At 38.0% G+C, this 24,247-nt stretch overlaps 1 protein-coding gene across 1 annotated transcript in view; it reads left to right on the top strand.

The window, feature by feature from the left end:
* The window catches only part of LOC149068276 (oxidation resistance protein 1A-like), a 102,973-nt gene that overhangs the window by 35,454 nt on the left and 43,272 nt on the right, over positions 1-24,247 (top strand). Inside the window, exons 2-3 of the mRNA XM_089251802.1 lie at positions 17,830-17,999; positions 22,287-22,336. Of these exons, the coding sequence (XP_089107928.1) occupies positions 17,888-17,999; positions 22,287-22,336 (162 nt within the window). The 5' untranslated portion in view covers positions 17,830-17,887. The remainder of the gene's footprint in view (positions 1-17,829; positions 18,000-22,286; positions 22,337-24,247) is intronic.

Genomic DNA, 24,247 nt, shown 5'->3' with positions numbered 1-24,247 from the left:
GATTATGGTAGAGGGCCCCTTAAATTAGAAAATAATGTGAAGTTTGGGTTTTCTGGGCCCTTTTTTATAAGTCGGGACTACGGGCGCACGAGGCGAGCCCGCCATTAAATCCGCCTCTGTTCGCATCAGAGAGCTGTAAAACAGTGGTTCTCAACCAGCCACTGTGGTGGTCGAGTGGTCATAGTGACGGACTCGCATCGACGCAGTGGTGGTCGGCTGAAGTTGGTTTCTTGTGGTTCCCAACTTCGAGGCGCAAATGCGAGCCGATCTCCCCATTGAAAAGTCTCGCAACAGGCCTACAACTATAAATTATTCAATCATTACACTTCACTCATATAGTTAGAAAGAACTGGTGGCAGATGGCAGCATTACACAGAAACAAACTTCACATCAGATTTCACTACACTTACACGCGCATTTCAACATGCACCAGTTCGTGGAATATGGACGAGGTACATGTATGGTTTAGTAGTAGTGGCTCTCAACCTTTTCAAGCTCAAGGCTCGGTTTCATTTATATTTTTGAGTTGAAAGTCCGATCAAAAACACGATCAACGGAAAATTAGTGATGAAAAATGAAACAGCTAATCACTCGCGGCCCGGTATGAATGATATCAGTCCCTGTCTTTTCTATTTTTTTGGCCGTCCCGACTTTGTAGCGAAAGTGTCGTGTCCCGGTTTTTCACGTTTTTTGCACGCGAAGCTTACTTGAATTTTTATTGTTTATTGAAGCCAAAGGATGAAATTATTTTTCCACTCATAAATTATATTATGATAATTACAATTATAAATAAGAATATTAATCTCTTGCATTTGTCTTGGTGAACGTTTCATTTCGTGGAATTCATTTAAATCCACTGCAACTTTCAGTAATGCTTTATTTATACAAGGATGACGTCACTCTCCGCTACCATACGAAGGTTTTTAACAACTGGCTGTTGCGAAGATATATTCTTTCCTTGGAGCTCGTGTACACTGAAAGGGACCGTACATGGAAAGATTGAGAGATTCTGTGCCTCTGTAGTCTAGTGGTCTAGGGCGTTCACCCGGAAAGTGAAAGGACGTGGGTTCGATTCCCCGCATTGGCAGTTGAATTTTCTCTCTTTCCGAAATATATCTTCGCAACAGCCAGTTGTTAAAAACCTTCGTATGGTAGCGGAGAGTGACGTCATCCTTGTATAAGTCGCCATCTGCTGGCAACGTCAGCAGTTGTGAGCTTGGGCTGAGTGTGGTCCGGCCGTCCATGTACGGTCCCTTTCAGTGTACACGAGCTCCAAGGAAAGATTGAGCGATTCTGTGCCTCTGTAGTCTAGTGGTCTAGGGCGTTCACCCGGAAAGTGAAAGGACGTGGGTTCGATTCCCCGCAGGGACAGTTGAATTTTCTCTCTTTCCGAAATATATCTTCGCAACAGCCAGTTGTTAAAAACCTTCGAATGCTTTATTTCCCCGCCATTTTGATTTTTTACGCAATTTATTCAATATTTAACGTTATTCTTACTTTTGGCGTAATTTTTGGCAATAATTGGCAATGTCCCGTATTTGGAATCCCAATTTCGAAGAAATATGGTCATAGCCTGGCACCGGACCGCGGCCCAGTGGTTGAGAAACACTGCTGTAGAAAACCTTCGTAATTTGTTATTCCTTGGACTGGCAACAAAAATGGGGAATCCTATGGTAGCTGCGATGCGTGGGTGTGTCTTCGTGGCAATGAACAAATTAAAAAAGAGCTCATTTTTCAATGATAGGTTCCAGTAAATATAACAGTGAATGTGATTGGTTCCGTTGTCATCGATTCGCTCGGTCGCAAGTGAGCTCACAGCGAATGTTTACAAGGGCAATTGGGTATGTGTGTGTATGTAGTTGATATTCTTGTCACGGTGGTTTGATTTTTATCAGCGCGGTGGGCGTTCGCATTTTTTTCTTCTTGACGGAGTTGACATTTCTCTTTCTCGCTTATAATATTGGTAATTATGCAAGGAATTATGTTTTTAAATAATTTGAAGGGTATTATATTATTGGCTCTCTGTGGGTGAAGGAATTATAAAGAAATACATATGCGCATGTATAAACAAATAGACGGTACCGCATATAATATTGTGTTTTGATCTCTCATTCGTGCATTTTAACAGTGATGATAATTTATCAACATGTGCATTAATCCCAACTTATCAACATCGATAGTGGTCAATGACACCACTGAGGAGGGGTTGGGGGGGGGGGTTGCTCTGGGAATAAGTTCACTCAATGGTGATTGACAGTGTTATCAGTGATGTGTTCCAGATGATAATAGTTTCCAATTGGTGCGCTGGCGGTGCTGCATCGCCCCCCTTTCCCAGATATAAATGCATTGACTTTCTTCCCGTTTACACGAATATTGGTGTTAACCGATTCATTTTTACTGAACTGATATTAGAGAGAAAAATTAGTGATGGTGCTGTCAAGATCAGCTTGAGGAAGTACTTCTATGATCCGAAGAGATTCATTATTGTGAGTTTATAGACTTCTCATGCCCATTGGGCGATTCCTCCAGCTTTTGTGTGGGGGGAGGGCTGTCTAGGTTTGTTGTAGCATGTAGATCACGGAAAAAGCGAGCTGTCACAATTGTTGAAACCTCAAGCAATTTGGCATGTGGCTGCTTATCTTGGGAGGTTTGACACAAATCGCTTTGATGCACCAACACTAGGAACAGGTACAATGCAATCCCCCCCCCCCCCGTTTTTAGCATTGTGTTGCCGGTTTTTTTTTAAATTTTTGGCTGGATAAATGTCCAAAAGTATGATACAAAGTCGCCAAGAAAGGAACAAAGTCATGCTTTCAGACATGTTTCTTGCCAAAGAAGAAAAAATTGCCAAAAAGAGATATTTAAGGTTTTAAAAATGAAAAAATGATGATAAAAAAACGAGCAATAAAACAAAAACAAAATATTTATAGACTAAAAATAAAACATTACACACATCAAGTAAGAGATGAAGATTAAAAATAAAACATATAGGCCCGTAACTGCATTGGGGCAAGCAGAGCCCCTGAGACGAATGGGGGGGGGGGGGGGGCTCGCAAAAAAATACTCAATCTAATAACCTTTTTAAGGGGGGCCTGAGGAAAACTCTGCCTCAGGGCCCTGAGACAGCTACAGCCTTGATAACAGAGCAGAGGTCTCGGGTTCAAAACTCACTGGCGCCACAGTGGTAGTCGACGGAAATTGGTTTCTGTAAGTTCCCAACTATGAAGTGCAAATGTGAACCGATCTCCCTGTTAAACAAAGTTTCGCCACAGAAAGCAACAGGCCTACAAACGGTACAAATATTCAATCATAACACTTCACTCACATTGCTTTTGAAATATAGATGACAGCACTAAAAAATCTGACACAACACAAGATATGCACTGAGACTGCTAGGTACACATATACACACACTTCCGGCACTACTCACTAGGTAGTAAATTGCCCGTGACAATATACCTGAGTAGTGCTTGGTTTGAAAGAAAGTAAGCCTTGATAACAGCGGCTGTTGTGGTGATCATGAGGACCCAGGTTCTAACTACACTGTCGCCACAGTGGTGGTCAGCTGAAGTTAGTTTTCTGTGATTCTCCTAACTTCGAGGCATGAATGCGAGCCGATCTCCCTGTTGAAAGTCTTGCCGCAGAGAGCAACAGGCCTACAATGACACAAATGTTCAACCATTACATTTCATTCACAATTTGATGTATAGATGGCAGCACTAAAAATTCACACGCAACACTATATACATACTCAGACTGTTAGTCACGCTCACACTTCCGGCGCAAGTCAGTCGGTAGAAAACTGCCCATGGTGATAGATCAGAGTTGTGCTTGTTTTGAAAGAAAGCAAGCCCCCGATATCTTAGATCCACTTACGGAATTGAAAATGATGCAACATGCAGTCAAATCCCGTTTTAACGGATACTTTTGTAATGGAAAAAAAAAAAATCTCATTTTAAGGAACACTTTTCTAATCCCCCAGATAAGTTTACAAATAGGAACAATGCAAAAACCTGGAATTCTTTTATAACGAAATTCCATTATAACGGAAGTGATTTGTCCGGTTTCTTGGAGTTCGTTGTAATGGGATTCGACTGTATACAGAAGTTCTCAGTGTTGTTCATGATTTTGGAAGGAATACTGAAAAATATTTTTAATCTGATCACAACTCCTGTCTATCACCATGAGTAATTTACTACAGATTGAGTTGTGCCAGGAGTGTGTGCGTGTGTACCTAACAGTCCAAAACACACTTCAGTAGCACGTGACACATTTTCAGATCACTTTTGTGATCCGCGCCGCAGTTTCAGATCACATAAGTGTAAAATATAGTAAGTGTTGCATAACTACATTTGAAGATCAGCACAGTTCCAGAACACTTAAGCGATCCGTAGCACAGTTCTAGATTTCCAAAGTGTTGCGCCCATTCCCAACTCACCTTACTGACCCATGACGTATTTACAGATCAACATGGCACATTAAACTTGCTTTGAGTGTCCTTTCCTTACAGATGCAGTGTAATCTAGATTGCCAAGGGTGGCGCAAGTCGCCAAGACAGGCATATAATGGAATTTGTCGATAATGGTTAGCGTGCAGAAAATGAAAATGACATTTACTGAGAAAAGAGGAAAAAGAAACCACACGCGAAAAACCCTTTGTGGACAGAAATTCCATAGAGAGAAAATTAGCAAGTGAATGAATGTGCTAATTGCTTAATAGCTCTTCCCGCATATAATTTAATTTCATTTACTTAGAATAAATGCTGTGTAAAAAAAACGAAGCATATTAAATAACACTATCTGATAGAATGTACAACTTGAGAGAAAATAAAAAAAAACTCAATGTACCACAAACTTCCCCAAACACCAACTCTGGCCATATCGCTATATTGCTGTTTACAGCTATTAATGAGATGGGTTGGATATGAAGGCGCCATCTATCGGTGGTCACTTTAAGCTGGTTAGGAAAAGTATCTATATATATATTCTCCCCTGGTTTGAACCTGGGACCATGATGGCAACCTTCACAGTGGTACTCAGCCATGCTTCTAAATCGGGTTTTGTTTGGTTCTACAGCGTTGTCTGGATTCTGTGTTACGTTAGTTACTGCAGTGCTGTAGGTTACGGTAGCTGTGATGATCTATGGGGACATTGCGTGGTTGCTGTCATGTGCTGACTGCGTGACAAAGACTTGAACTATCCGGTTGTATAGGAAAATAAAACTCGTAACATTCCAAAAGATAACATTAAAATTGAGCGACAAAATGTTTTGAACTATTGTATTCTGCTCAGGAAAGTATGTAGGACCTACCTTGGTGCGAGACTTTTTTTCAGTTGATTTAAAAGAAAAAATTCACAACACATTTTTTTTATTATCAGGCTATGGAGGCCGGGGAGCGCTACCAAAAAATCATTTTGGTGCAGTATGCACCTCTTCAGTTGGTTTTTTTTCCCCCTCTTATTTATCTTTTTTCTGCTTCCAGCATAACTTGAGCCATATTCGAGGAGTTTATTTTCAGAGGAGAAAGTTTCCACTTTTTCAAAATTCACTTTTCAACGGTTTCTGAATCTTTGGGATGATGTATGTCGGATTATGTAACTGGGTTTATTCATACAGGAATATTTTTAGTCGAAATTACAATGTAAAAAATTTGGTCATTTCTACCAAAAGGGTGCATATCCACCTTGTTCATTCACTTCTGTGTTTTTCATTCAAATAGGAATGTAACGAAGCAGTTAAGGGATTTTTCCAAAACTGCTCATTTTTCAGAAGCACTTTCAAAAAGTCGCATTCTACAGTCAGGGGTGGGAACTCTGTGTGCCAATGGCACCGCACTGTTGTTCCTGCTTGCTGCATAACGATTCTTTCCGAGAAGAGCGTGTTTTATTCCACTGTACTTAAAGTATCACCTTATTTAAACAATTGGCCCCTCATTAGGCTTTCCATCGCGAAACCCCGATAATATCTGTGGTCGTGCAACTGAAGATGGTTTGCAATGGTCTTTCTCTTTGAAGCACAAATGCGAGTCAGTTTCAGTTTTTAAAAAAAAAAAGTCGCCTCAGAAAGCAGCAGAAATTACTGTAGTCGATCGTCATTGCGTCAAATCCCAATTGAAAAAAATTTTCATTCCGGGATTAAAAAGCACATGTCTGCCAAATTACGAATGCTAATTTAGAAACCTTGCCGAATAACGAGTGTTAAATCGCTAATATCGTCAAATAACGAGTGTCAGATCGCCAATCTCGCCAAATAACGAGTGCTGAATCGTCAAACAGTGTTGAATTCTTCCGCAAATTCTCTCCCATTTTGCAACAATTTCTTTCCGAGTATAAAAAAATTGAAAACTTAAAATTTTTTTAGCCCATTTGATGTGCTGCTGACAGCAACAGCAAATAGAGCCCTCAGTAAGCAAAAATCATATTAAATGGACTGGTGCGAAAAATTTTATGATAGCCGCTCTTTCAAGCAAGGTGTCAAAAGCCTGAGACACCAAAAACAAACAATCTGACGAAAAGATGTTTGATAACAAAAGACAGTGCAGTTGTTTTGTTTTGGAAAGGGGGGGGGGACTATTAACACATATTCTTTTAAGTTAATTTCTCTGCTCCAATTTATAACTATCTGCTCCAAATCCTATATTTTGCTGTTCCAAAACTACCCCGAATACTGAATTTGCTGCTCCAAAACTGCTCAGAATCCTGAATTTTACTGCTCGAAAGCTGCTCCAAAATGGACTTTGTCACTTCCCACCCCTGTACAGTAGAACCTCTCGATAATGGGCACCCATGGGACAGAAAATTTTGTCTAATGTGGAGTGTCCATTAATGGGTAGTAAAATACATAGTGTTCCGTCAAAGTAATTAAAAAGAATGTCCGTTTTTTTTATGGGAGATTCCACTGTAGAGTGATCATGTTTTTATGTTATTTATGAGAGAGAAGTAAAGGCATCTTACTTGTGTCTAGGTGAAAATTTCTGGAATCAACGGGGGGTGTAGAAATTTCCGGGTTTTTTTTTCAGACTTACCAGCTCAAATTTTTATTAAAAGGTAACATTTCCGGAATTCGAATGTAGATAACTCCCTTGAATGTTGATCAAGAAACATGATATTTAAATATTCTTATACCGCTCCCTTATGTTACCTGTTGGGCTTTTGTGAAGCAGCTCATTCCGGAGAAGAAAAGATGTTTTACTACTTCTGTAAATTTAGCAGAAGTGGAAATGTTCTCTCTTGAAAATAAGTTCCTTTGTCCCTGTCGAAACATTGTCATCAAATAATGATAGAGCCGCAGTTTTGGGAACTAAGTACCAGAGATTGTTGTAAATTTTTTTCACCACAGCCTTACTCGTTTCCGGACCAATATCCTGATAATTTAACAGTTGATGCATAAATAGGAAATCATGATAAGGTGCTGTAATTGCTTCTAATGACAGAAACCAGGCTTGAACATACCACACACTAGCAAAGAAAAATATGTGTTCTGGCATGACTTACACTTCTCCTTATATATGAAACGATATCCTGTTGTTCGGAATGCTGCCAAAAAAGATCATCAGTTAAATCCAGCAATTCTTGGTAATCACCTCCTGTTGTTTCTTCGTAGAAAGGTGGTCAAGAAATCCAAGAATGGGTGAGTGGACATCATCTGGCACTTCATTGCTACCATACAAATGCAACAACAGACAAAATGCCCGATGAGGTGGCTGGAAAAAAAGTTGCCCATAACATAGCTGCCAAGTCTCCCGAATTTCTTATAAATCTTCTGGACTCTGGAAAAATGCTATACCTCTCAAATTTTGCCAATGATTGTAAAAAGTTCTACGTTCAGAATTTCAAGAAAAAGTGCAAAAAACACTATTATATGTATAGGGATTTTTACCGCAGAACATTTCCAGTCAGCCAAGGGCTTGTCGCAGAACAGTACTAAACATTCTGCTTTAGGGGTTGTCTTATCCAAGTATGGGTAACTTCTAGATTTATTCCAATATGTTTTTCCTAGTTCTACATTTTTTTAATGTGTCAATCGTGCTAGCATTCACGACCCCTGCAGGTAAGCAATTCCCTTTATTCACCCTATTAGAGAAAAACTCCCTACAACCCCGCAGCCTAGTATTGTCCCTTACCAATCGATTGGTGTCCCCTTATCAAAGCAGTTGATCGACGATGTATTAATAACTCATGGAACTTGTGTAAATACAAGAACTCCTCTCTTGAGTTTTGTCCAGTTTTCTCTTCTGATGACAGGGCCGGAACTAGAGGTCGATGGGGAGGGGGGCAACTGCCCTGGGCAGCAGTCATAGGTGGGAACAAAGAACACTGTTATAAAATTATCCAATTTTGAAGTTTTAGGGGTTGCAAAAATCCTAGTTACGACCTGGGTCGAAGTCACTATTGTGAACAATTTTTATAAATTTGTACAGGCACCATTTACTCGAGGCACCTGGGTTGCTTGCAATCATATCATAGCAAATTTGCCTGAATTTTGTTGGTTATGCCCCACTTCTCCACTGCACTCCGTAAATATCCACGGCTTGCTCTTCTCCCAAAGATGTTGGGATGTCAGGGACTCTAAACGATTGCTCCTTGTCTTGGAAAGTTACTAAATCTGGAAGAATAATAAAAATTTAAAAAAACACTATTATGGGAATTTTTACTGCAGAGCATTTCCAGTCAGCCAAGCACAGTACAATGCGAAACATTCAGTTTTTGGGATGGTGGATATGAACTTTGGGAGCTTTTTCATCAGAGGGCAGCACTTAAAGTTTAACTTTATGTAGGTTTTTAACATGGCTTCCAAGAGAAAGTGCCTCCGGGATAAGTATGATTTATTGCATAAAATATAGCAATAAAATTGTTGAAAAAAATTGTGTGTGAAAATGAATATACTTTGCATCATCTTGACTAAAAAAATTTAACGAGGTGAAGTACAGGGTGGGCAAAAAGTCCATAGAAACTTTAAAAATTCATAAAAACCGGAAAAATAACCGAAATAAAAAACTGGTTGCAAGGTGAGCATCACAAGGTCACAGGAATTTTTTTAAGATAGAAAAAAACAGTTGATAGGTGGCGCTGCCAACTTTAGTGGAAATATGCAAATGAGGCGGTTATAAGAACTTCCGCTCCTAATCCACTACCAGTTCACCATTGTAAACCGTGTATGTGAACCTACTGCATTCTGCCTTTGCTGGATTTGTGACTCGCCTGCAATGTGGTGGTCATGTGGAACACATGCTGCTGTAATAAGCGATTTGGAGGCATTATGTTCGTTATTTGTGTATCTTTTCTATGACTTATGTACATCAGTGCCACCTATTGGCTGTTTTTTTTTAGTTTTTTCCCTGTCTTAACAAAATTCCTGTGACCTAGTGATGCAAACCGTTTTTCTTTCAGTTATTTTTCCGGTTTTCATCAATTTTATTTCAATGTAGGCTGAGAAATTATAATTTCAGAGAATATTCTAATATATGCCCTCAGTGTTGATTCCAGGAGCGAGTCTGTGGGCTTATTTTTTGGATTCTCCGTGATTTTTTATTTATTTAAAATGTTGCATATGCGTACTAATGAAAATTAACAATAATTTGGAGGCTTTTATTTCACTCTGTGGTATGGGGACCCCCCCCCACCCACACTTTTTGTTAAGATGCCACTGTGCACAAATAGCAACACTTATCACTAGTCAAAATCACTGTTCAAAAGCTGCCATAATTAAAATTCAAACAAATTGCAGTTACAATTACATTATCAGCATTCATAATTTTCGAGTGTAACAAGCAAGAGAAGTGTGATACCTAAGAAATAGCTATATCAACCTAAGTAATCAATTATTTCAGCTTTTTTTTTTCGATTTTGATAGGCAGATTGACAATAAAATCGAGTTTAACAAGAGAATTCACAATAAATTTTATATATAGTTTTACCATTTTCAATGTTTTATAATGAGTGAATACCTAATTAATGTTGCGGGACAATGTACCCCATTGTCTGTGACAACTTTCCCATACATGGGAGTTGGTTGTCACACTTGACATGAAATTAAAAAAAAAATTATGTTTCAAAGAAAGTGATTTTGTATCTGGAAAAAGCTCTCGTACCCGCCGAATGTTCAAACTTGAGGTAGATACATCAGACATTTGAACTGATTTGAATTACATACCCAAAATTAATTGAAATGCAAAAAGTGTGACAACTCGGCCTCCCGGACTCTTTTTACAGTAAATAAGTGCCAGAAAATTCTTTTGTGGTGTAAATACACAATGTTGAATTTTTGTTGTTGCCAAATAATCCAGAAAACCGTAGATCTGGGGGTGGCCAACAGCTGGCCCACGACAAAACTAAATGAGATGAAAAAAACTAAAGTTTAAACCTGTTTTTTGATGCTTGTCATGTCAATGTCAAAAAGCCAACCCTGTGCGGATGTAATAATCTGAACATGTGCATATTAAAAACTTTTTCACGAGTGAATCATTTCAAAAAGAAAGAAATGTTTTGTTTTTTTTCCAAGTATGTGCCATGTTGCCCTAGACGTCCTCTGGGATTGATGCTTCAATTGCAGATATAAATTCATAAAAAAAACTAAAATTTGTTTTCGTGAGCTCTAGCACCGAAACAAAGTTTGTACCATGAGTTCGCAATCACCCTGTGTATGTTATTATTATAGGTCGGCTCATTTCTAAGGTTTTTCCCCAGTTGTCATTTCTGAATCCGGTTCTTTAGCGTACAAGATACAACTATAGAACTTAATGGCTAATTTGCATTTTATTAACTTCGTCATCGTGTCTTCTTTTTTCTTTCCTTTGAAAGGTTTATGATTCTACGATTTTCTTTTTTCCTCCTCCAATTTGCTATTGCTGTCTAGGATTTTGGAAAATTTATAGTTTGTAAACAAGTTTCCTGTGTCATTTCCCCCACCCATCTGATTTTCCCCCTTTTGTATTTTGCTGACGGTTTATGCTACTTCCCCCCCCCCCTATTAAATTGCCGATATAAGTTGTCTGCCATAGTTGCATGTAATTTTTAAGACGCATATGCATCCTCTTTGGAAATGTTTTTGTAGAGGTAGTAGAACTGTTTATCGCACGCTCTTTCCAGCTATTTTTGGTGTTGCTTGCAAACTATGCAGTTCTTTTGGGAAGGAGGTGTGCTCTGTAAGGTAATATGCCATTGTTTGTGTATGTGTGTGTAGTGCGTAAAAACCATATGTGTATATATATATACATTTTTCTATGGAGGGAAGAAAGGAGCAAAGAAAAATAAAAAGGAGTAAAATAAATTTTTCCATAATATTGGAGGGGGGAGAAAGTGAAAGAGGACTCCTATTGTCTTTCCACAGGTGAGCGATTCCAAAAGACACTAGCTCATGGCAAATTTATTGCATTCAGACAGCATTGGAGAATATACATATTTATTTCAATTTTTTTAGCGGTTCTTACAGTCGCATGCATCCTTATTTATGATGTTTCTCTTACCCACCTTCCTTCCCTCCCTCCCTCCCTCACCTCCCATCACACAATCAAACATGCTCGTGCATGCTGTGCTCAAGCAAGCGTGTCATCACAAAAAAGGCCAAAACACATTTTTGCTGCGATACCCACAAGGTGACCACTGTGAACTCTCCTTGGTTCTTTTTATACACCAATATGGAGTCTGCAGAAGTCCACGATAAGTAAATTTTAGTTCTGATTCATTTTCTGTTAATAGATTCATTGCCTTGGGGGGGGGGGGTGGTTAATTAATTAATTATCGTGAGTAATTATTCTTATGATGAGTGTGTGCTATTTTAAGGTTTGATTTCGGGTGATGGGCAGAATATGGTTTCGTGCATTGTGAAACTGCACTTGTTGAATTATAATTATAGCCTGTTTCTTATTTGATAGATTAGAGCATTGATGAAGGGTAATTGGATGTGGAAGATACCTACCTGTAAAATGCATTTATCTACGGGAACCTAATTGGCTAAATATTGCGGTTTGAGGTGAAATAAGAATCGCCCACCTGACGTTATTTTGTTTCTTGAAAATGTGTGTGTGCACCTTCCACAGGAACTGTTTTTGAATGGAGTTTGTCGATTTCCTCAGATGTGAAACTCGCTCTAAAAATATTTAATGAGCAATGCCACAACTGGGAAATAAAAATTTACTCTGTTGTCTGGGTCCAGTATTCATTTTCATACCCTCTGTTATTTTGAATGGGAAAACAGAGTAAACTTGGCACCCTTTCTGGTCCAGTGCCTGGAACACCAGACTCCCCCCACTTGTCACGCTGTTAATGAGTTTTTTGAAATGCTATACTATACCGTCTAGCCTTTGATGTATGAAAGAAGCAAAATTGATGTTCTTATTTGTATTTGCAGACATGACCATTGGAGATATTTATATTACTAATACTAACTGCAAGGCAGGAACTAGGGGGGGGGGGTGCAGAATAAGGGTAAAAATATTAAAGGGGACGACGACAAAATTTTAGGAATAATTGAAAAAAAATATGCTTTGAATATTATACAAGAAACTTTTTTCCATGCAAAGTTGTGAAGTTTGACAGTGAAAGACAGATGGCAGCACCAGTATAACATGGATCAAGAGTGTAACTCTGACAACATAACTCCATGGGGCCACGCGTATACAAGCGCACATCTTCCTACATGTACTAATTTGTTTGAAATTCTTCAGAGTAATGTTTACGAAGTGCATTTATAGTTAAACAGTGGGAACATCAAGTTCGTCCCTCCTGACAAAAAATCCTAGTTATTGCACTGACCTGGTCTGCTACTTACATAGGCAATTTACTATCATTTTATTTCTGAAGAGGTGGCTGTGTTTGAGTTATTGTCGAACTTGATTGTACATTTTTATGTAAACTCTGCGCATGTTTGTGTTCACGTTCTAATACTTGACTGCAGCGCTTGACAGAACCTAGGCTCCAGGCCGCTGTGGCTGCTATAAAATTATAAAATCGGTATTGGTGCCTAATATTTTCTGGAAAAAAAAATTTTGAGGTGAACATGTGATTGTTAAATTGGAGTCTATGAATGACATTAAATTTTCTGATTTCGTGGCAGCATGTCTTCAAGGAAATGACATAGGAAAGGGGAGAGGTAAAGCCGAGGAAAACATTTGTTTTAATCTCAAGAAAAACGGTCTTGAAAAATATTCATGGCTTCTATAAATTTGAATGATGTCTAAATTTTTTTTTTTGATTTGTCAACTGTACATGTACCTTTTTTTTTCTTTCTTTCAAACCGAGCACAACTCAGGTCTATCACCATCTGTGGGCGATTTGCTACCTAGTGAGTTATGGTGGAAGTGTAACTGTGTGTGTGTACCTAATAGTCTTGAGTGCATACGTAGTGTTGTGTTTGATTTTTCAGTGCTGCCATCTATATTTCAGAAGTTAAGTGAGTGATGTGTTATGATTGAATTACATTTGTACTGTTTGTTGGTCTGTTGTTCTCTGTGGTGAGACTTTTTAAAGGGGAGATTGGCTCACATTCGCGCCTTGAAATTGGGAACCACAGAAATCCAACTTCAGCTGACCACCTGTACATGTATCTGGTACATATTCCTCTGCAGATTTTCTAACAAATTGGTACATTCCATAATGTGTGTCTGCATATATATATATATATATATATATATATATATATATATATGCGGGCTCTAGGGTGTTTGTGTTGTTAGAGTTGTGCTTGTTTCATATTCTGCTGGTGCTGCCATCTGTGTTCGATATTTTATGTTCAAGTGCTGCCATCTATCTTTTAAAGACAGAACTGGACATCACCTCCATGTCAAATTGGTGAAATTTCACCTTTGAATAGGTGACTGTGTCAGAACTCTGTTTACTGTGAAACCCAACTGTGCATTTATGCAAGTTTCACATGTATGTGTTCATTTGCTGCCATCTATTTTCCAAAGATGAAACTGCCAATGGATGGACATTCAAGTCATCCTAATTGATATGTTCAGGAGTCTGTCCAGACTTTTTTTTCATAGAGCCCTGTTTTTTCCCCGATTTTGTGAAAATAGTCATTAATTTTGTCGAAAGAGAAACAATCTAATTAATTTATCACAGTAATACCTGGATCAGTGTTAATTAAATTTGATTAATTAAATTAACGTGCTGCTTTACTTAGGGGTTGTATAGTAACGCACTGCTGCATTATTCATAGACTGCAGCAGTAATATTATGATTTGATAAAAATTGTACTTGCTGAAGTAGCCCTCGATAGGGGGTATGGAGCTTTGTTTAGTTCTTTTGTGGTCCAGTAGATTGCATTGTTATCACATCACATTTACTAGTACCTGATGAAATGGGAGGGGGTCATTGTTTGAGAGCATTCTTGCTGTTACATAAGGTGGCTGCAGTTTCTGTTTCTATAAACGGGAGTACAAAGTAGGGGATCCGTGACGGACCCCAAGATTTCCGGTGGGAGGGATGTAACTAAAAATATTTGGGAACTTCTGATTTATCACAAAAGAAATGAAATGTAAAATTTATTTTATTAATTATTATTTCGTGAAGGGTCTGGAAGACAGGCCCAAATTTGGGCTGGACAGACCAATTTTCTGGTTTTCTGGTAAACTTTAAATTATGACGTAGCAAGTTGTCAAGGTATATGAAAGGGCAGTGTCTTTTTTTTAATTGATACAGTAACATGTATGAACATGTGATAGAGCAAATGTAGAGTGTGCAAAATTGTTTGGCAGAGTGCCAGTAATGTATGTACAGCTACATCACCGCCATGCACATGTCCTCTTTTTTTGTATTCATTATTCTTATAGTCGAATTGGCCATAAAAATATATCATCCCAAGGGACATTCACCACACAAAGTTGTCCGTAATATCTGCATAATAGAGTCCTTTGGATGTTTCTTTGTCCTTCATACTGTATGTCTAATATAAAATTGATGCAAATGAACCTCATTATTCTGAGTCCTTGAAAAACGAGCATTTGTTGTATCTACATTTGTACAAATCATTGTGACTATTAAATTTATTGCATGTTTGCTGACATGCTGCTACGAAAGATAAAAAGACTACCAAAAGAATAAAAAATAAGGAGTGTGGGTCTCAGTTCCCCCTCTGCTGCAGTTATTGGTTACTTAAACACCTGGTGCTCATGTCATATGTCTGCACTTCGAGGTAGAAAATTTCATCTGCTTAATATTGTTGTGTATAAAACACTAAATTCTTTCTTGGTATGTCCCGAACTTCAAGTGCATGTAAGTTGAAGCTGAAACTAGTCTCTTGAGCTTATATACAGGGTGCATAGCAAACAGAGGGTATGGCATTTTACTGGCGAACCGTTGATCCTAGAGGCATACTTCTAAATAGTACTCAGATACGTCGTTCATGTTTTAAGGGGTTGTATAGTTATTAAAATAAAAATTAGCTTTTTATACAGTCCCTGTGTGCCCCCAAAACCCAATTACAAAGTTGTTGCCCTGTCTTTCCTGATGCCAACAAAAAAAATTCCACATTTCTAAGTGCAATATTCACCGAGAGTGCGAGAAACGGAGGAAATTTAAGAAAAAACAGGGAGCATTAAATGCGGGTAAAATGGTTTTTATGTTTTTCTCAAATTTCCTCAGTTTTTCAAATTCAAATATCTCAGTGAATATTGAACTTGGAAATATGGATTTTTTTATTTTTTAAGTTGGCATCAGGAGAGACAGAGCAACAACTTTTGAATTGGGTTTTGGGGCACACAGGAACTGTATAAAAAGCTAATTTTTATTTTAATAACTATACAACCCCTTAAAACATGAATGACGTATCTGAGTACTACACATTATTTGGAACCTTTTTCTAACTGGAAGTATACCTCTAGGATCAACAGTTTGCCTGTAAAATGCCATACTTCCTGTTTGCTATGCACCCTGTATATATATACACACACACACACACAACTGACGTAACATTTCTCGCTATTGGAATTTCTTGTTGTTGGTAGTTGCTAATGCCATCTCAGTCTGTAATCTATCTGGGTGAATAATTATGATTACTTGAAATTATAAGGGTAATGCAAGGGCTGTTCAAAAGTATCCGACTGTAATGTATGTAGGCGATCTTTGTGCACATACTTGAAATTTTCCCTGTCTGCAGAAGCTGCCAGTTGCCAGGCATACTGCTGATGAGTGAGGAAGAGTAAGTGAGCGGAGTCAGATTTTTGTTTGTGACAAAATGGCATGAAAAACGTAAACAACACTACTGTGTTAAATTTTGTGTGAAGCTTGGTGATTCCCAAGTGGGAATAATCTACAAGATTCGACACAAACCTTTGAAAATGAAGAAACATGCACCACGCCAATAAAGGAGTGGTACAATCACTTCAAATATGACCACACATCAATGGGGAGTGAATCACATTTTGGTATGTTCTCAACATGCAGAAATGAGATCATTATTGACCAAGTGAGGAGGACTCTAGCGATGCAGGATCATCGAATGATAGGAGAACTTGCAGACAAGGCATTTGATTAGCACTGGATTCATTCATTTCATTTTGACATGATTTGGTCTTAAAGAGATGAAAGTCATGCTGACCGTCTTCTTCAATTCCAGTGACATAGTTCATTACAAGTACACACCGCACAGCCTAACCATCACCAAGGAATACTATCAAGAATCTCTGCATTGCTTCATCATGATTAATGCAGTAGTGTTTAAGTTTTTCCTGCCGTTTTATCAAAAAAGAAAACATGACAGTGCTCGCTTACTCTTCCTCACTCATCTGCAATCTGCTGGTGACTAGGATTGCTTACATACGTGCACCAAATCACGCCTTTCTAGCTCTTATTGATTTACACATGAAAAATTATGGTTGGATACTTTTGAGCAATCCTTGTAGATACACTGGTATTGTATAACTATACACGCTCTTGTTTCGATGCTGTCCTGAAATTAATGTTGTATCAATGATTTTTGCAATTATTCTGGCTCCAGCAACCAGGGAAGTGGGTGCCAGTGCTTTTGGTAGCACTCGCAGAGGACTGGGGATCTAGGCTTAGAATTTGTCCTATGCCTTCCTTTCACTGCTTGTTCATCTTTATGGGGGCACAAAAATGCATACTAATCCTGTGCGACCCAAGTGCATCTTTGTATTTGGTTTTGCAGTCTCTTATACAAGCCAGAACTAGACGAATTCCAGGCATCAAGTCATCACCATAGAGAAAGGATTAAAATAAATGCAGTAGACTTGATAATCCAGCTGTGCGTTAGTCTGGCTTGTTTAGTAATCTAGTACTTTTATGTAGATTTTCTTCAAACCCATAGAAGAGAAAAATATATCACTGCATGTGTGTATGCACAGAAGTTTATATTATTTTGTATGAACTTTTTTTAAATTAACTTCCAGTGTGCCTCTGTGGTTTTCTGCAGTTTTCCAGCTTTGAGGTGAGAATGCGAGCCTGTCTCCCATTTGAAAAAGTCTCTCTGCAGAGAGCAGGCTGACCTACAACACAATAATGATGTAACATGAAAATTCAAGCATTGCCATCTTCACTTCATGAAGTGGAAGACAGATGGCAGCATGAACAGGAAACAAGCGCAACTCTACAACATAAATATTTTAGGGCCACACATTCCAGCATGTACCGATTCATTAGAAATTCCGTAGAGGAATATGCACAAGGTTAAGTAGAAGTAGTGCCTCGGTGGTTGTCAAGTGGTCATAGTGATGGACTTGTATTGTGCGAGGACCTGTGTTCAAACCCCACTGGGAGACTCGTAAAGATTGAGAATTGCAAAAGATGGAGATGCTCTCATTATAGTTTTGCATTACCAAAAATATTATTCTTGAAATTTCCAATTCTTACATGTATGTATATATTTCAGATGTTCAACAGATGCAGAGTCATCTGTTTTGGACACAGATGCCTCCGAAGTGGATCAGATGTCAATAAAGCCCCAACCAACTTCTGCAGCTGCTGCTGCTGAGGCTTCTGGGTCCTCATCTAGTAGTGATGCATACAAGGGTATCAACCCTCTGTATGCTACGCTCACTGGTAAAGTAACATGTTTTACCTCGTTTTTATCCTTTTTTTTTTTACCTATTTCTATCATTGCACGTTATCTTTTCAAGATCTATAGATCGTTGAAGTTTGAATCTCATTTTTTTTTAAGAGGACAGATGCGAGACCTCATTAATTTATTTAAGTGATTCCCAAACTTTTTGTGCTCGTGACATCCACAACCCTCAGCGTGCTCCCATCACCCTAAAGTGGTCAACGTAGTGGTGTGGTCAATCATCTAGGGATCATTACAATTTTTTTCTTTTAAGATGAAATTCATTAAGTGACATATAGGTGATACACATATACATATAGGGTGCGTAGCTAACAGGGCCTATCATGTTTAACTGGCAAACTGTTGATCCTAGAGGCATACTTCCACTTTAGAAAAAGTATTCAAACAATGTGTAGAACTTAGATGCGTCATTCATGTGGCGAAAAGGTTGTATAGTTCTTAAAATAAGATAAACTTTTTATACAGTCCCCATATGCCCCAAAACTCAGTTAGAAAGTTGTTACCCAGTCTCTTATGTAAAAAAATCCATGTTTCTAAGTGCAATATTCACAGAGATATCCAAATTCGAAAAACGGATGAAATTTTGGGAAAAAAAAAGCGTTAAATATGGGTAAACTATTTTATCCGCATTTAATGAACTTTTTCCTCAACTTTCCCTTGTTTTTTGAATTTGAATATCTCAGCGAATATTGCACTTACAAACATAGAATTTTTTTTATTGGCGTCATGAAAGACATGACAACAACTCTGAGTTTTTGAGCACCAGGTGTCCGTATGAAAAGTTAATTTTTTTATTTTAATAACTATATACAACCTTTTGCCACATGAATGACATATCTAAGTTCTACACATCGTTTGAATACTTTTTGTAACTGGAAGTATGCCTCTACGATCAACAGTTCTCCAGTAAAACATCATACGCCCTGCTAGCTATGCACCCTGTATATACAGTATGCAGGGTGATTCAGAAAAGATGAGAAAAACTTTATAAGAGGTGATAATATACACCAAAACAAACAATTGTCATCAAAGAATGCATGGTCTAACATGAAGCGCTAACACGTTTCGAAATGGCCACTCTGCAAATGTTAAAACAGCATTCCTGTTTAGAGATGTAAAATTCTTGAGAATAATCTTTCGGAGAAAGGAATCTTTCTCAAGGAGAATATTCGAGAATATTTTTTGGTAGGACTACTATTATAAATAACTTGCGAATATTCTTATAAGTTCTCGATGAGAATATTCTCCTGTTATTTATAATATAGTTAAATATAATATTCTTGAGAATATTCTCTGGAAGGACTACTTTCATAAATTACTGGGGAATATTCTTATAGAAAATAATAAGAATTATTCTGAAGTTATTAATAATAGTCCTTCCAGAGAATATTCTTCAGCTACTGAAATCTTCCCAGAGAGTATTATCAAGAGTATATGTTATAACATGTAGGCCTATTATAATAAATCTTGATGTAATTTACAATAGTAGTCCTTCAAGAGAATATTCTTAAGAAGATTCCCCTTTTGTCTTCCCGTCAAGAAGACAGGGAGCATTGAAGTTTGTAGATCACAATATTAAAGTTTGAAAGCAAGAAAATTAAACCAACATGGTAGAATTTCACAACATGCAAAGAAATTTGAGTGATACAGAATTTAACTGTATGTGCATTGAAGAAAACAAAGTTCTGTATCTTAGAATGAAGGCGATTATATAAGAATAGCTTCCTTTATCAATCAACTTTGATTTAATTTCTTTTGTTGTGAACTTATTTCTAAAGATTTAAAAAATTATTTTAAAATTAGATAAGTTTTTAATCTAAAGGTTTCTAAAATCTGTATAACCAAACTTTTAAAACCTCTCATCACGACCTGGAGAATATTCTCGAACTAAAAGTTGTCATTGGGGGTGATTATACCAAAAATTGTTCTGTTGTAACTGTTTCAGGCAATGAAAACTGATTTATATTTTACAGTATAAACAAAATTAGTACAAAAATTTAAATTATTTGAAAGAAAAATGAATATTCTCGATTATTCTCCAATTTTTACATCCAGGAGAATATTCTCAGAATATTCTGTGTTTTCCGAGAATATTCTCCCCTCGTATCTCTATTACTGTTGAAATTTATCGGGAGAAAAAGAAAACCATGCATGCAAATGTAACATGGGGAAGAAGATGAAACCATATGCATCAGAGTGAATAAAAGGTGTGGATGCCAGCCCTGTGAAGTTATTCCAGCATGCAACTGTTCTAACAGTTGTACCGTACGGGATGATGGCGCACTTAAGTAACGTTAGCACATTTACATTTCATTTTAGACCATACGTTCTCTTTGATGAAAATTGTCTTTGGGTGTACTACCACCTATTAAAGTTTTTCCCTCCATCTTTTCTGTGAATCCCCCCGTATATTCTATTTATTATTTCTTCTCTATTTTCTGAAAAATTTTCTTGTACTGTATTGAATGGGTGTACATCAGCGGTTCTCAACCGGTGCTCCATGTGCGCTCCCCAGGCGTTCCGCAGCTGCTCGCGGAAAGTAAAATAAAAACAGTAATTTGAAAAAAATAATTATAATTACTTTAGAGTAATTAAAATAAATCAGTAATTTTGCTGAATGAATAAAAAATAAGGTCGGGGCTCTGCCATAGAAATTATATGCCAAAAAGGGCTACGTGATTCGAAAACGGTTGAGAACTGCTGGTGTGCATTGTTGAGCAGTGGTACAGTGCCTGCCCAACACCTGAATTGCTGTTTTGTCTGTGATAGTGAGTTCAAATTCAGATTCTCTGTTTGAGAGAACCACAGTTTTTTTTCTCCCGATTATATTCACTTTGCAAGTCTGAGTTTGATTGTCATCAAAGTTCACAAATGTCAACTGAATAAAAATGGAATTTTTTTTTCACTCTGCTGTACCGAGAGCAGCTTTTCTCTAGCTATTTCCTCGGTAGGTAGTTAGCCTAGGTAGGGGTTAAAAATATGATTGGAATTATGTGATTGCATCGTTATCTTGAAGCATTTTTTGGTGTTGGGACAAATTGATTGAGAATCAGCCTTTTATCACAGCTCTTAATATCAGTGTCAGTCATATAGTCACACTTGGTGCCCCTGTGGTGGTTGAGTGGGCATAACGACGGACTCGCATTGCAAGAACCCGGGTTCAAACTCCACTATCACCAGTGGTGGTTGGCTGAAGTTGGTTTTCTGTGGCTCCCAACTTCGAGGCACAAATGTGAGCCGATCTCCCCGTTAAAAAGTCTCGCCGCAGAGTGCAACAGGCTTAAAACGGTATACTATTCAATCATTACACTTCATGCATAGTTAGAAAAATTGATGGCAGGTGGTAGCACTGCACAACATAAACATTACATAGAAACAAACTCCACAGAAGATTCACTACACGCATTCCAACATGTACCAATTTATTATAAGTTCCACAGAAGAATATAGACGAGGTGCATGTCTGGTTTAGTAGTTGTAGTCATACTTGGTTGATATGCGCACACAGGAAGCAAAAAGAAAATCGGGCATTTGCCAGTAATAGCGTGATGTAAAATACAAGTACGAATTAAAAGGGGGGGGGGAAGCAGTTAATTTTTAAATTGAATATGAAAAAAAATGTGTAGTTAGGGAAAAATATTTCCACAGAATTAATGATGATTCATATTCAATGAAAATATTATCTCAGAATATTTTAAAGTAAAATTCTCAAATGATATAGGGGTTCCTCCCCCCTGTTTCACTCGTAGGTCTAGGCCCTGTTTGGCTCACCAGTGTAGACATCGCTGTGTGAATCTATATACCACAGTATGATTTGTTTGCCCTCAGGCTTTGTGGATGCTTTTTTCACCCCACAATGTCTGAAAGGTTGAAGACCCATATGGGATAATAGTGGAAATAGATACATTGGAACTCTGTCTATCAGCTATACATACTTGTATTTGCCTGGTAGTGATGGTGAACTTGACCACTGAGTTTGTCCTAAATATGTTCTGTGGGGACTATGATCTGGGGGATCTTGCTGGCTGAGTGAGGTTTCAAACAGGACATAGGAAGACCTGGGAGATCACTGTTGCCTGTGGCTTGAGGTTGTCTAGTTGAAAAACTGTTGATGTAACACTCTCTCTCTCTGCAATCAGCCTTAATGATCAGTAAGTGCATATGAAATTTCTTAGTCGTGATAGCGATATAGATAGAATGTATTTTGGTCATGAAGTTGTCATTCGCTCTTTTTTCCTGAAATATAAAAATTTTCTTTTGAACAGAGAGAAGAGGATCCTACAGACCTCAGCCGAAAAACACTTACCTGTATGAAGTAAGCTAATTTCTAGTTCAATTTTCTTTTCTTGTTTTATCATGTCATGCTATATTATCATATTTTCTTTTATTGAAACATCGAACATCAGAAATTTATAAAATGGGTTCCTTAAAGAAACGAAGATTATTGTTAACAAAGCCAACCCGATCAAGAATGTGAAGCTTAGTTAGGTTTGTTGTATTTGGCCTTACGAATAGCTGTCATCTAAAGCAGGTGCTCGATAAATCCCAGACACCTTTATGGTGACTAAAATATAGATATTGGTGCCAGTGTGTTGCAAACTCGGATCCAGGGAGGAGGGTGGGGGCGATCACCCTTCCCAAGAGCTTTCTTTGTTTGAAACCGAGCATAACTCAAGTATATCTCCATCTATGGGCAGTTTACTACCTAGTGAGGTGTGCCGGAAGTGTTAGTGGTGTCTGATTTTTCAGTGCTGCCATCTATATTTCAGAAATGAAGTGTAATGATCGAATTATATTTGTACCGTTTGTATGTCTGTTGCTCTCTGTGGCAAGATTTTTTAACAGGGAGATTGGTTCGCATTCATGCCTCGAAGTTGGGAATCTTGGAAAACCAACTTCAGCCAACTACCACTATGGCGACGGTGGGGTTCGAACCTGGATCCTCACTAATGAAAGCGCGTCACTATGACCACCATAGCTGCCCTTCCCATGAGCTGAATAATATGGTGTAAACTTGTCTGTCCTGTAAAATATGGGATGATCCAATGCACCTACACAATAAGATACTTCTCTGACACATCTCCCTGGATCCTGCTTCATTTACAGCTTGGAGATGTCTGCCTTTGCTTGAGCCTGGATCCAATGGGGAGAGGGGGGGGGAAACAATTGTTCCTCCCAAGAAGAGGGGTTAGTATAAAAAAGTTTGTCTATCCCATAAAATACAGGATGATTCAATGAACTTATTAATTTGTCCCTCCTGACAGAACATCCTGGATCTATGCCCGAAATGTTGTATGTATGATTGCCAAATTGACATTTGAAGACTACGTAAAATTTTTGAAATAAAAGCTCATTAACATTAGTTATCAACATGGAAAAGGGTCATTGGAACACGAAAAAAAACTCAGTAAACATTACGTTTGATTGGTTTTTTCAGCAAAACAAAAACAGATTGGCTCCTAAGGAATTTGGCTGAAATTCAAATTCTCGATTTGTCACGCCTCTGATTTGAAATTGCCGAAAACCCTTGCACATGGCTTTTTTTAACCCGCTGTGCACTATACATTTCTTAATAAATATTGTCTTTCATGTAATGGTTTTTGTCTTTTCCTCAGTCAGCACGCAACATTTTCTGAGCTCCTTTCTACCAACCTCTGAATGGTTATCACAAGCTCATGATAAAACGCCATTCAAGAGGGAGAGATATTCCTTTTTTTTCCCGAAGATATTACAGAACTCATTAGTTTTTGGGAATACATCTGAGGAGTTCCACAGATCTGAAATGTTTTTAATTTTAGGAACTACAATATGAACAAGTCAACTGCTATAATGAAAGTTGACTTGTTCTGAGCTCTCTACAGCCTTGACTACCCAACAGAAATTTATTAAACTTTATGAATCTCTAAATAAAGGATGGCGGAAATTTTTTAATCCCCATTAGGAAACCAAAAATTCTGGTGTAGTTTGTATGAAATTGCCATGTTTGTGAAAGATTTTCACCAGCAAAGCGCGTTCTTATAAAATCAACATTTTACTGTTCAGTACAAAAAATGAGAATGGAAATACAGTAGACTCTCACAGACCTGCCAACTCTCCGGATTTAGGCGGGAGATTTTGGATTTTTCATCCTTCCTCCTGCTCTCCAGATTTTGGCAGGAAATGAGATTTTACACGAGCTTTCACGTTATCGGGACGTCAATGACTGCCGTCGTCGTTAGGGAAAACA

This window comes from Pholcus phalangioides, unplaced genomic scaffold (genome assembly GCF_987345545.1).
Source record: "Pholcus phalangioides strain wild (caught in Gottingen) unplaced genomic scaffold, Ppha-v1.0 ptg000027l_1, whole genome shotgun sequence".
NCBI classification, from domain to species: domain Eukaryota; kingdom Metazoa; phylum Arthropoda; class Arachnida; order Araneae; family Pholcidae; genus Pholcus; species Pholcus phalangioides.
Note: the sequence above shows the minus strand (reverse complement) of the source record. Positions and strands in the feature narration are given on the sequence as shown.